This window comes from Argopecten irradians, unplaced genomic scaffold, assembly GCF_041381155.1.
Source record: "Argopecten irradians isolate NY unplaced genomic scaffold, Ai_NY scaffold_0612, whole genome shotgun sequence".
NCBI lineage: Eukaryota > Metazoa > Mollusca > Bivalvia > Pectinida > Pectinidae > Argopecten > Argopecten irradians.
The window spans coordinates 13,478-26,354 of NW_027188079.1; the positions used below are offsets into that span (position 1 = coordinate 13,478).

General features: G+C 40.8%; 2 protein-coding genes across 2 annotated transcripts; both read left to right on the forward strand.

Annotated features, from left to right (window-relative positions):
- The first annotated feature begins 6,677 nt into the window (after positions 1-6,677).
- On the forward strand, positions 6,678-8,018 carry LOC138313195 (uncharacterized). Its single transcript, XM_069253761.1, has one exon. It carries the CDS (start codon positions 6,678-6,680, stop codon positions 8,016-8,018), a length of 1,341 nt encoding a protein of 446 aa, XP_069109862.1.
- A 116-nt stretch (positions 8,019-8,134) lies between these two features.
- LOC138313196 (uncharacterized) lies at positions 8,135-10,482 on the forward strand. The gene is made up of 2 exons (XM_069253762.1): positions 8,135-8,867; positions 8,978-10,482. Exons 1-2 carry the CDS (start codon positions 8,135-8,137, stop codon positions 10,480-10,482), a joined length of 2,238 nt encoding a protein of 745 aa, XP_069109863.1.
- The last annotated feature ends 2,395 nt before the right edge of the window (positions 10,483-12,877 follow it).

Sequence of the window (12,877 nt, forward strand, 5' to 3'; positions counted from 1 at the left end):
ATGGTACAGAGGCCAAAGTAGCAATAGGTTGAGAGGTCTTGCTCTCTTCTCTATCTACATATTTCTTAAGCATATTAACATGACATAAAAGTTATCTTGCGCCTCCCTGGAGTTTGTACAATGTAGTTAACATCATCTACCTTTTTCTCAACAACATCAGGTCCAAAATAGCTAGCTTGCAAAGGCTGACCCGGTATTGGTAATAGAGCCAAAATTTTGTCACCTGGATCAGAACTTCTTGCACGGGCATCTTTGTCATACCATGTTTTCATTTTGGCTTGAGTAACGGCCAAATTTTCTTTTGCCAATTCGCATGCCCTTGTCAACCTTTGCTTAAAGTTAGACACATACTCTAAGAGATTCAATGTAGAATCTTCGTCCAAAATTTTGTCTTTCAAAATTTTCAAAGGACCACGTACATTGTGTCCAAACACAAGTTCAAAGGGACTGAAGCCAAGAGATTATTGTACAGATTCTCTAACGCCAAACAACAACATGTGTATGCCTTCGTACCAATCTCTTTTATTTTCAAAACAATAAGATATCATCATATTCTTCAATGTCTGATGAAAACGTTCTAAAGCACCATGAAACTCTGGATGATAAGCACTTGACTTATACTGCTGGATCTGAATTTGGTACATGACTTGTTGAAAAATACCAGACATGAAATTCGAACCTTGGTCCGATTGGACAGCTTTTGGAAGACCAACCAGTGTAAAGAATTTAACCAAAGCCTTGACTATGTAAGGGGCCTTGATATTCCTGAGTGGAATGGCTTCAGGGAAGCGTGTGGAAGAACACATAATAGTTAAAAGATACTCATTCCAAGACTTAGTTTTGGGTAGAGGACCTACAAAGTCTATAATGACTCTACTAAATTGTTCCTCAAATGCTTGAATGGTATGCAAAGGAGCCACAGGGATTTTCTGATGAGGTTTCTCACCACCTGACAAGTATGACAACACCTACAAAAATCAGCCACATCCCGTTTCAGCTTGGGCCAAAAGAAGTGATCAAAGATCCTGTTATTAGTCTTGGTCACACCTAGATGTCCTGTCATAGGTACATCCTGAGACAAACTCAGAATATGTTGCCTATACCTCGGTGGGACAACTATTTGATTGAAAACCTTCCAGTCTTCTTTGGGAGACACATCAGGGGGGCGCCACTTGCGCATCAACACACCTGACCTACGGAAGTAACAAACTGGGACTTTCTCAGCCTCTTCCTCACACAAAGCTCGATTACACAATAAGGAGATTTCAGGATCTTTTTCCTGTTCTACTATAAGCTCCTCTCTAGACAAAGATGATTTACTCATCATTTCAGCCAAAGAAGTATACTTGTTAGGAACAACCCTATCACTATCAAAGTCTACAGGATTGCTCAAAAGATCACATTTTCCCCCGATATCCTCTATATCATGAGCCAAGAAAGTGTCACCTAACCCTGGACTATAATGATCCTCAACTACTGCAACATTCTTACTCATTGAACGAGTTACAGCACAAGAAGGGAAAATACCAGGAAAATCCTGTTGAGTAGTCTCAGCACCACCTGTTTTATAAGGAATACTGGACACTAACGGATCCACCTTTCTCTCCAGCCAAGTCATTGCCTAAAATAAGCGACACGCCCTCTATGGGAAGTTCCGGCCAATGGTAACAGGCCCAGTTACCAAGTCTGACTTTAAATAAACACAATGGAGATACACATTAACAAATCCAACTCTACACTTTGAAGCAAAACACTACTACCACATGAGGTCTCCTCAGACAAAGGCATTACGCCATCTAATATCAAAGAATGAGAAGCCCAGTATCTCTCAAAATCTTCACAGGTTTCAAGTTGGTGATATCACTAGTAAGTGAAACAAAACCTTCAGAAATGAGAAAGAGTACTTCTCCAAGGCGCTATCAGACTCTGAGCTCTTAATCTCAATAGACACTTTAGAATCTTCCACAATATCACAAGTTTCTGACTAGGCTTTCACATATCTAACACAGAAGGAATTGGATGTTTACGCCTTTGCTCCTTACGCTGGAGAGAAAAACATTCAGACATAACATGTCCTACTTTCATTCAGTAATTACAAACAGGACAAGAAGGAGACTCCACACCTGCCCTATCATCTGTTTTAGAAGCAGACTTAGTTTATCACCTTATTTAGGTTTGTCGTTGGAAGGGCCACTAAAGGTTGGGTTCCTAGGCTGACCAAATTTACTAGTAGCTGTGGTACTGTTTTTGTCTTGAGAACTGTTTTTAACAAATGAGCCTTTGTAGGTGAAAGCGTAATCATCAGCTATTGTAGATACTTCACTAAGTGTTTCAACTTTTCTCTCATCTAAATGAGTTTTTATGTTTGTGTGGACACAACGTGTAAACTCCTCCATCAACGTTTATTGCCTCAATTTACCGAAATCGTCATCAATATCTTTAGAATCAAACCACCTATTAAATAATTGTTCTTTTTCCCTGGCAAATTCTACATGAGATTGTTCATCTTTCTTTTTCGAGTTTCGAAATTTCTGGCGGTAAGCCTCAGGAACTAACTCATAAGCTTTCAAAATAGCTTTCTTGACCACTTGGTAATTCGAAATGTCATGTACAGACAATGAAGAATAAATGTCTCTAGCTTTACCAATCAAGACACTCTGAAGAAGCATTGTAAGCTAATCTTCAGGCCATTTCATACTGTCAGCTATTTTCTCAAAATGCAGAAAATACTTGTCAACTTCTTTCTCTTGAAAAGGAGGAACTAACCTGATGTTTCTACTAACATCAAAACCTCTGTTTCCTTGTAAACCCCTAAAAGTTGGATTACTTGAACTGTCCTGAGAAGCTAGCTCTAATTCTTTAGTTCTAAGTTCTGTTTCAGCTTGAATGATCTGCCTCTCTAGTTCTAACATATGATCTCTCTCGATCTCTTTTTCTTTTGATTCTCTTTCAATTTCATTTTCTCTTAACTCCCTTTCTTTGTCTGTTTCTTTATCTCTTAACTTTTTGTCTTTGTTTATTTCTTTTTCTCTTAACTCCTTTTCTATTTCTCTTTCTCACATTTCTTTCTCTATTTGTTTCATTTTCATTTCATGTTCAAGTTCCATTTCTCTAATTTGGATTTCTGAAGCGACTGTTTCCTCTATATTATCTAATGCACTAGAGTCACATTTGCCATTGTCAACAAAATATCTTATAATTACATTCCGAATTTCAGTTTTCCTCAAATTAGTTTTGATAGCTAGGCCTAAATGTTTACTCAATAACAGTAAATCCTTCTTATTAACTTGCAAAAGAACTTCCAGGAATGGCGCTTTAACAAACTGTCCTACCTCCATAGTAGTCATGTTTATTTAGCTTGTCATGTTCCTATATTTAGACTTTTGTATTTTATTACAATTTTATTTGCAATCCGGAACTTTCCGGAATCTGCAGTCCGGATGTTAGTCTAGCCTAATTTTAGATTCGACTCAGGTTGTCAACATGCCGGGCCACGGCTAAATCAAAGGAAAATTTAGGTCCCCCACAGGGTAGGTTTATTCCCTGTCCATATATTGTTTATATGTATTTTTGTCTACCATATGATTGTAAACATTATTCAGTCATTGTGATTATTTCACGAGGGTTTATTTGCCATTTTTAGTCATTTGATTATCGTTGATCATGTATCGTCTGCAGGAGCACATGTTCAGTGCTTTAGGACCCTGCGTGTCACTAGTATAGCATATGTTGATTAGAGGTATTATGGGATGTATGTATAGTATGTTTACTAGATAGGTATAATGTGAATAAGCCTTTTAGATAGATATAATTACTGTTTTGATCGAGGTATGATTTAGTCAATTCGTCCTCTTATAATTACATGTGTATACATGGGACGAAATGTCTTACTAGGCAAACTTTATTATAGATAACAATTTACTATAAATAATGTACTTAGAGACATTCTGTCTGAAGGTGAATGCATATATATTGTGTTCATATATAGAAATATTGTCAAATAGGAAATCCAGGTAATTTACATGTGTAATTTTGTTCTCATATCTCATTATTTACACTTATTATCTCTAGTCAATTATGTGTATAGTTATCAAAGTATTGAGGGTACTGAGATAGATTAAGTTTCAATTAGGCATGTATAGTTATAAGGACACATTGTACATCTGTCTTATTGTGCCTTTATTTTCAAATATTGTAGTCTTTTACCTTCCTCCGGGAAGTTCTGTGCTTTGGATAACCACCTTCCTCCGGGGAGTTCTGTGAATCGAATACCTTCCTCCGGGAAGTTCAATGTAAACAGATGTACCTTCCTCTGGGGAGATTTGCGAAATAAACAAGTGAACCTACAGAAATCTGAGTCGTGTCATAAACACCACAGTAAAAGACCTGCGATCCAGACCTATAGGAATTCATCATCAACAACAATGAGTATGGCAAGCGAGACACGTACCAGGAACTTAACACCAGAAGGCGAGACAATGTTTCAAGCCGTTGTTCAAGACTATTCTAAAACGTTGGTGAAATTAGGAGCTACAATTCATGATTTGATCCATAGGATAATCATAAATGCTGAAGAAGGTTTGTTAGAAGAATTACTCGTAAACAAATCTCTCTACATAGATGTTTCAGACAAATTCATGGATTTTCTTCAGAGGACAAGAACAGCAGATAGTTTTAGAGAACTCGCTAGTCACAAACTTGTTCGTGAAAGTATTCTTTCCAAGATTGATTCCGCAGACAGAGGCCCTCCAACAAAGGAAGACAAGGCACGGTCACAAACATCATTTTGTTCCAGTCGATCTCATAGATCCTCAGTTGATTACATACTTACTAAACAGAGACTAAAACATGAAAGAGCAAAGGTGAACATGGAGTTTATGGAAAAGGAGGCAAAAGTATTAAAACAACAAACTGAAGTCGACATAAGTCTGAAAATTACTTAGATCGAAAAGAGACCTAAAAGAAGCAGAGGCAGAACTCCATGCTGTACAGGAACTAATTGAGGAAGATAAGAACAGCCTTGATAGTCATGTGATACAGCTACGTACAGAAGCCTTTGTAAACGATACTGTGAATTTTGTAGGGAAGGATATCAACCAGGCAGATCAGCCGAGTCCAGAACCAATACAGAACCTCCCTCCGCTTCCTGATTTCAGTAACATTACAGCTGATCAATTCACCAGCCCTCCACTTCGTCCAACTGCTCCAACCTTCCAACCGGCTTTATCGGAGTTCCCATTTTCAAATCAACTGCCAAAGGAAACCCCTCAGGTTAAGTTTGTTACACACCGTCCTATAAGACCTCCAGTACAATCTACACCACTAGAGGCACACGTACCACAGTTTGTCATCCCAGATTCTCCTCATATCGCTTCATCTCAATGGGGCTCTCCTGAACAACATCCAGCCACACCTAGTCCAGCTATGATTAACAGCAGTTATAAGGACACTACGGAACTCACCAAGTTCATGATAAAAAAGGATCTTTTGTTGTCAAGATTCACTCAGTTCTCTGATGAACCACAAAGATTCATGCTTTGCAAAGCCAGTTTCAAGAACATTATAAGAGAGCTTGATGTCACTGTTACAGAAGAACTTGATCTTTTAGTAAGATGGTTGGGCCCAGAGTCCTCTAAACAGGCATTAAGTCTTAGAGCAGCACACTCCCATGATGAGAGGTTAGCACTTACCAAGATATGGGATAGGATCGACAGCAGGTATGGTTCTCCGGAGCTTGTTGTACAGTCATTTCAAAGGAGGCTAGATCAATTCCCTAGGCTATCTAACAAGGATAATCTGAAGATGTATGAACTTTCTGATTTACTGACTGAGATGCAATCCTTAAAGGAAAACGTGATGTACACTGCTTCGTTGGCTCATTTAGACTCTTCAGCTGGAGTGAAGCCTATAGTCAACAAACTTCCATCGTTCGTACAACGAAAATGGACGGACATGGCCTTTAGGCACAAGAAAGATCAAAACATCCTCTATCCACCATTTAGTGTCTTCTCCAGTTTCGTAGCGGGTATGGCTGAAAGAATGAATGATCCAGGACTTCAATTGGACCCACCTCAGTCAACTCAAACCAAGGTATCAGAGAGTGCTACAGGGAAGAGGAGTGGAAATATGAAGGTTTCTAGTAAAAAGACTGATGTAGAGAAACAAAACCCTCCGACTCACATATGTCATATTCACGGTGAAGGTGCCCGTCACACCTTGAAAGACTGTCGCTTATTCTTATCCAAGCCTGTACCTGATAGGAAGAATATTCTGAAAAAACATGGTTACTGCTTTAAATGTTGTAATGACAAACATCTAGCGAAATCCTGCAAAGTCACTGTGAAGTGGGAGATTTGTGGTGGAAGTCGGCACCCTACTATACTCCATATAGAAGACTACTCCCAGAATCCTACTTCAGTCCATGGAGGGGAGCATATCTCTACCACTGTCTCAGGACAACATAACAGTACTCAGGCCTGCTGTACGCAAGTGTGTAAAAATCCGACAAGAATGGGTAAATCATGTTCAAAAACTGTATTTGTCAAATATATCCTAATGGAGAGCAACACAAGGCTATTCGTCTATACGCAGTCATAGATGACCAGAGTAATGCTAGTTTAGCCAAAACTGCATTTTTCGACTGATTTGGAGAAAACGTTCAATATACAGAGTACACCATGGCGTCCTGTTCTGGAGTAATTCCTTGCTCTGGGAGGAAAGCCCAAGGATACGTGGTGGAGTCAATAGATGGAGAGTTTTCTCTTAACCTTCCAGTCCTCCTGGAATGTGACAATATCCCGAATAACCGGAATGAAATCCCTACTCCTGAAGCAGCTCGAGTTCATTCCCATTTGCAGGGAATCGCTCAACAAATTCAACCATTAGATCACAACGCAGAGATCTTGATGTTAATAGGACGCGACATGCCTACTGCGCATCATGTCATGGACCAAAGGATAGGACCCATGGACGGACCATACGCCCAACGTCTCAAACTTGGATGGGTTATTATTGGAGAAGTATGTCTGGGCAAGGTACACCAGACATCCTATATTACTACGAATAAGGTACATGACCTCGTTGATGGACGACCCTCATTGATGGAACCCTGTCCTAACTGTTTTGATTTCAAAGAGGACAATCCCAGAACAACCACCTTCCCGTTGTTTGCCAAGACTCAACACGACGATAAGCCTGGCCACTCGATTGAGGATAAACAATTCCTGCGTGTGATGAACACGGGTTTCAAGAAAAACAGTCATGGTCAGTGGGAAGCACCTATACCGTTAAGGCCAGATCGTCCGCGATTGCCTGACAATCTAGCCCAGAGCCTACGGAGAGCAATGATACTGGATACCAGTCTCCGTAGAGATCAGCGTAAACATTCTCATATGATGGAATTCATGTCTAAAGTCTTGGAAAAGGGACATGCAGAAATTGCCCCAGATCTCGCATCAGAAGAAGAGCGATGGTACTTACCGCTGTTTGGAATATACCATCCTAAAAAGCCAAACAAGATTCGCTGTGTTTTTGACTCCTCTGCAAAGGAAAATGGCCTTTCTCTCAACAGCGTGCTAATGACCGGTCCAGATCTCACTAACAGTTTACTTGGTGTGTTACTCAGGTTTCGAAAGGATCCAGTTGCAGTTATGGCTGATGTAGAACAAATGTTCTACTGCTTTAAAGTAGTCCAGGAACACCGTAACCTTCTACGATTCTTCTGGTATGCCGACAACTCCATTTCGAACCCACTGATTGAGTATCGCATGACTTCCCATGTTTTTGGGAACTCGCCATCACCAGCAGTTGCCTCGTACGGTCTAAGAAAGGCAGCAGAGAATTCTGACAAGGACGTACAGGAGTTTGTATCAAGGAATTTCTACGTGGATGATGGTCTTACATCTACCCCTGATGCAACTACAGCCGTATCACTCATTAAGAGAACCCAAAGGAGTTTACACGAGAATGGTGGAATTAGACTTCACAAAATTGCATCCAATTCTGACAAGAAGTTTTGAAAGCATTCCAGCCAGATGACATAGCTGGAGATATTAGAGATCTTGATCTTACAACAGACTGCCCGCCAGTACAGAGAAGCCTCGGGTTGCACTGGAATCTGACATCAGACTCATTTATGTTTAGCGCGGGAGTCACTGAAAAGGCTTACACAAAAAGAGGTCTTTTATCGATTATCAACGGTATCTTTGACCCCATAGGATTTGCAGCTCCAGTGATTCTGCGAGGAAGACTGCTTTTCCGAGATCTTGTGGGATCATCACCCAAATGGGACGAGCCTCTACCAGAGGAACGAAGACAAGAATGGGAAGCATGGTGCAATTCCCTCGAGAGACTATGCGCATGTTCTGTCCCTAGACAATACTTTCCTGGTGCCATTTATCAAGATTTGGAGAAGAAGGTTTGCATATTCTCAGACGCCTCAAAAGATGCTGTAGCAGCAGTGGCCTTCCTTCAGACCAGCGATCAGCATGGTATGAGCTTCTTGTTGGGAAAGGCAAAGACAGCACCACAACATGGACATACAACACCGCACCTCGAGCTTTGTGCAGCGGTCTTAGCGACAGAGCTTGGTCGTACTATAAATGAGCAATTGGACATTCCATCTGAAAACATGCACTTTTATTCAGACAGCATGGTAGTGCTTGGATATCTACACAACAGAGTTAGACGGTTCTACGTTTATATAGGCAATCGGGTGGACAGGATCCTCAGCTTTACGAAACCAACACAGTGGAGTCACATTCCTTCTGAAAGTAACCCTGCTGATGAAGGAACTAGATGTGTAAATGCTTGTGATCTGCAGGAAAGTATGTGGCTCAATGGAACAAGTGTCTTGACTGAGGAAAGGAGTACGTCTGAGACTAAAGATATCCACTTGTTCAACCGACACATGACCTAGAGGTTAGACCAGAAGTCCAGGTCCTCAAGACCTCATCTTCCCCATCACTTTGTATTGGAGCTGAACGGATCAAACATTTCTCTACTTGGAAATCATTGGTAAGAGGCATCGCTTACCTCAAGTCCCTTGCAATCATCAGGAAAAACCCGTCCGTGGGACGAACCAGACAGGTCACCCCAGAACTTATTGAAAAGTCTCGGATTTTCATCCTCAAAGATGTTCAGGAACAGGTCTACAATGAGAAATTACGGTGTCTCAGGGAATCAAAGGCAGTACCTAGTAATAGCAGCATCTCATCCTTAACACCGATTCTGGACCAGGACGGCATTCTTCGAGTTGGTGGTCGTCTCAACCGTTCAAACTTGTCTTTGGAAGAGCGAAATCCAATTATAGTGCCAGGTAAACATCATGTGGCTCGACTTCTTATCGAACACTTTCATGCAGAGGTCCGTCACCAGGGTAGGCATCTGACAGAGGGTGCTGTACGATCAGGAGGTTACTGGGTGACCGGCGCCAAACGTTTGATTTCCTCAATCCTCCAAGCATGTATGAAATGTCATCGACTTCGCGGGAAACTTAGTCATCAGCAAATGGCAGATCTTCCGCCTGATAGACTTGAGCCATGTGCGCCATTTACGTATGTAGGTGTAGACGTTTTCGGCCCATGGAGCATTACTTCCAGACGCACTAGAGGGGGCACTGCACTGTCTAAACGATGGGCTGTGCTTTTTACCTGTCTTATGACAAGATCTGTTCATATAGAGGTTATTGAAGAGATGTCATCATCATCTTTTATTAACGCCTTACGCCGGTTCTTCTCTATTCGCGGACCTGTACGCGAGTTTCGCTCTGATAATGGAACTAACTTCGTAGGATCTACAGAAGACATGGGTTTTCAGACAATCAACGTGGATGAACCTAAATTCGCGAATTACATGTTAGAGAACAGTACTGTCTGGCGCTTCAACCCGCCACACGCGTCCCATATGGGCGGCGCGTGGGAACGCATGATTGGCACAGCGAGAAGGATCTTAGACTCCATGCTGATAGACATGAAGGGTAGAGCTCTAACTCATGAAATACTTACCACTTTGATGGCAGAGGTAGTGGCCATCATGAATTCAAGACCTATTGCACCTGTGTCTAGTGATCCTCAAGACGCCACTGTACTTTCACCATCTATGCTACTGACTCAGAAGACCTCATGCCCATCTTCAGTGTGTTGTGAACATCTCAACCAGAAAGACCTTTACAGACATCAGTGGAAATGTGTCCAAGTACTGGCTGAAGAGTTTTGGAAGAAATGGCGGAGAGAGTACCTCCTCAACTTGCAGACGCGTACCAAATGGCAGAAACCGCAGAGGAATCTTCAAGAAGGGGACATCGTTCTTATGAAGGATCGGAGTGTCGCGCGCATGGAATGGGCTCTTGCAGTTGTTAACCGTGTGTTCATAAGTGAAGACAAATTAGTGCGAAAAGTGGAAATCCGTGTGGTCAGAGATGGCAAAACAACATACTTTGTTAGACCAGTTACCGAAGTTGTGTTTCTTAACAGCCCAGAGTGACTTCAAGGAATGAACAAATGTGGAAATACTCTTTGCTTGTATTAGAATCATTCAGACATTCTTTTATGTGATATTACCTAAGTTTATTTGCATTGAACATAACATTTTTGTTTAAGTAGTGATATAGATATATCAGGAGGGGAGTGTCATGTTCCTATATTTAGACTTTTGTATTTTATTACAATTTTATTTGCAATCCGGAACTTTCCGGAATTTGCAGTCCGGATGTTAGTCTAGCCTAAATTTAGATTCGACTCAGGTTGTCAACATGCCGGGCCACGGCTAAATCAAAGGAAAATTTAGGTCCCCCACAGGGTAGGTTTATTCCCTGTCCATATATTGTTTATATGTATTTTTGTCTACCATATGATTGTAAACATTATTCAGTCATTGTGATTATTTCACGATGGTTTATTTGCCATTTTTAGTCATTTGATTATCATTGATCATGTATTGTCTGCAGGAGCACATGTTCAGTGCTTTAGGACCCTGCGTGTCACTAGTATAGCATATGTTGATTAGAGGTATTATGGGATGTATGTATAGTATGTTTACTAGATAGGTATAATGTGAATAAGCCTTTTAGATAGATATAATTACTGTTTTTGATCGAGGTATGATTTAGTCAATTCGTCCTCTTATAATTACATGTGTATACATGGGACGAAATGTCTTACTAGGCAAACTTTATTATAGATAACAATTTACTATAAATAATGTACTTAGAGACATTCTGTCTGAAGGTGAATGCATATATATTGTGTTCATATATAGAAATATTGTCAAATAGGAAATCCAGGTAATTTATCTCTAGTCAATTATGTGTATAGTTATCAAAGTATTGAGGGTAATGAGATTGATTAAGTTTCAATTAGGCATGTGTAGTTATAAGGACACATTGTACATCTGTATTATTGTGCCTTTATTTTCAAATGTTGTAGTCTTTTACCTTCCTCCGGGAAGTTCTGTGTTTTGGATAACTACCTTCCTCCGGGGAGTTCTGTGAATCGAATACCTTCCTCCGGGGAGTTCTGTGAATCGAATACCTTCCTCCGGGGAGTTCAGTGAAAGGAATAACTACCTTCCTCCGGGAAGTTCCATGTAAACAGATGTACCTTCCTCTGGGGAGATTTGCGAAATAAACAAGAGAACCTACAGAAATCTGAGATCATCAACCAAGGACAGATCAAAGCCGATGTCCAGTACACATTACAGAACCTCCCTCCGCGTACTGATTTCAGTAAAATTTTACTGTCATGTTTCTATTCAACCAATGACCTACTCACTTAGTTCCAACTGCTCCATACCCTTCCAACCGGCTTCTTATCGGATGTACTCATTTTCAATTCAACTGCAAAGGGAAACCCCTCAGTGTTAAGTTTGTTACACCACCATCATATAATGACATCCAGATACAATCTACACCTCTCGGAGGGCACACGTACCACCTGTTTGTCATACCAAATTCTCCTCTTAATCGCTTCATCTCTCTATGGAGGACTCTACCTGAAACAACATCCGAGCCACACACCTTGTACCTGAGCTATTATGATAACTGCAGTTGTAAGGACACTACCGGAAACTCACCAACGTTCTTGATAATAAAGGCTATCTTGTTGTCATAGATTTCACTCTGTTCTAGGTATGTAAACACAAAGATTCATGCTTTGGAAAGCACAGTTTCAAGACCAATTTTAAGAGAGCTTGAGGTCACTGTTACAGAATAAGAACTTGTTCTTTTAGTAAGTTGGTTGGGAACAGTGTCTACCTAACTAGGCATTAAGTTTTTGTGCAGCCCAACACTCCCCATGATGAGGAGGTTTTAGCAATTACCATGATTGGGGATAGCGATCGACATGCAGGTATGGTTCTCCGGAGCTTGTTGTACAGTCATTTCAAAGGTGGCATAGATCAATTCCCCTAGGGCTATTCTATCAAGGATAATCCTGAAGATATATGAACTTTTGTATTAACTGAATGAGATTGCTAATCCTTAATGGAAAAAAACGTGCATGTACACTGCTTCCGTTGGGCTCTTTTAGAATCTTTCAGCTGGAGTGAAGCCTATAGTCATACACAACTTCCATCCGTTTCGTACATCGGAAATGGACGGGACATGCGCCTTTCGGCACACAAAGAAAGTTCAAACACAATCCTCCTAGCCACCATTTAGTGTATTCTACAGTTTTCGTAGCGGGCTGATGGGATGAAAAGTGATGAATGATCACTGGACTTTCAATTGGACCCTCCTCAAGTCCTACTCTAACAAAGGTTAGCAGAAAACAAAATAGAGTGCTACAGGGTAGTCGGTAGTGGAAATTTGTAGGTTTCTACCCCCAGTAATTAGAATGATGATCAGAGAAACAAAAACCCTCAGACTACACATTTTGTCCTT

Excerpts from the sequence above, each read along its gene's own strand:
- LOC138313195 (XM_069253761.1), top strand. The coding sequence starts at position 6,678 with ATGGCGTCCTGTTCTGGAGTAATTCCTTGCTCTGGGAGGAAAGCCCAA.
- LOC138313196 (XM_069253762.1), top strand. The coding sequence starts at position 8,135 with ATGTTTAGCGCGGGAGTCACTGAAAAGGCTTACACAAAAAGAGGTCTT. Across the intron at positions 8,868-8,977 it reads TGTCTTGACTGAGGAAAGGA|CTGAACGGATCAAACATTTC; the intron begins GTACGTCTGAGA and ends TTTGTATTGGAG.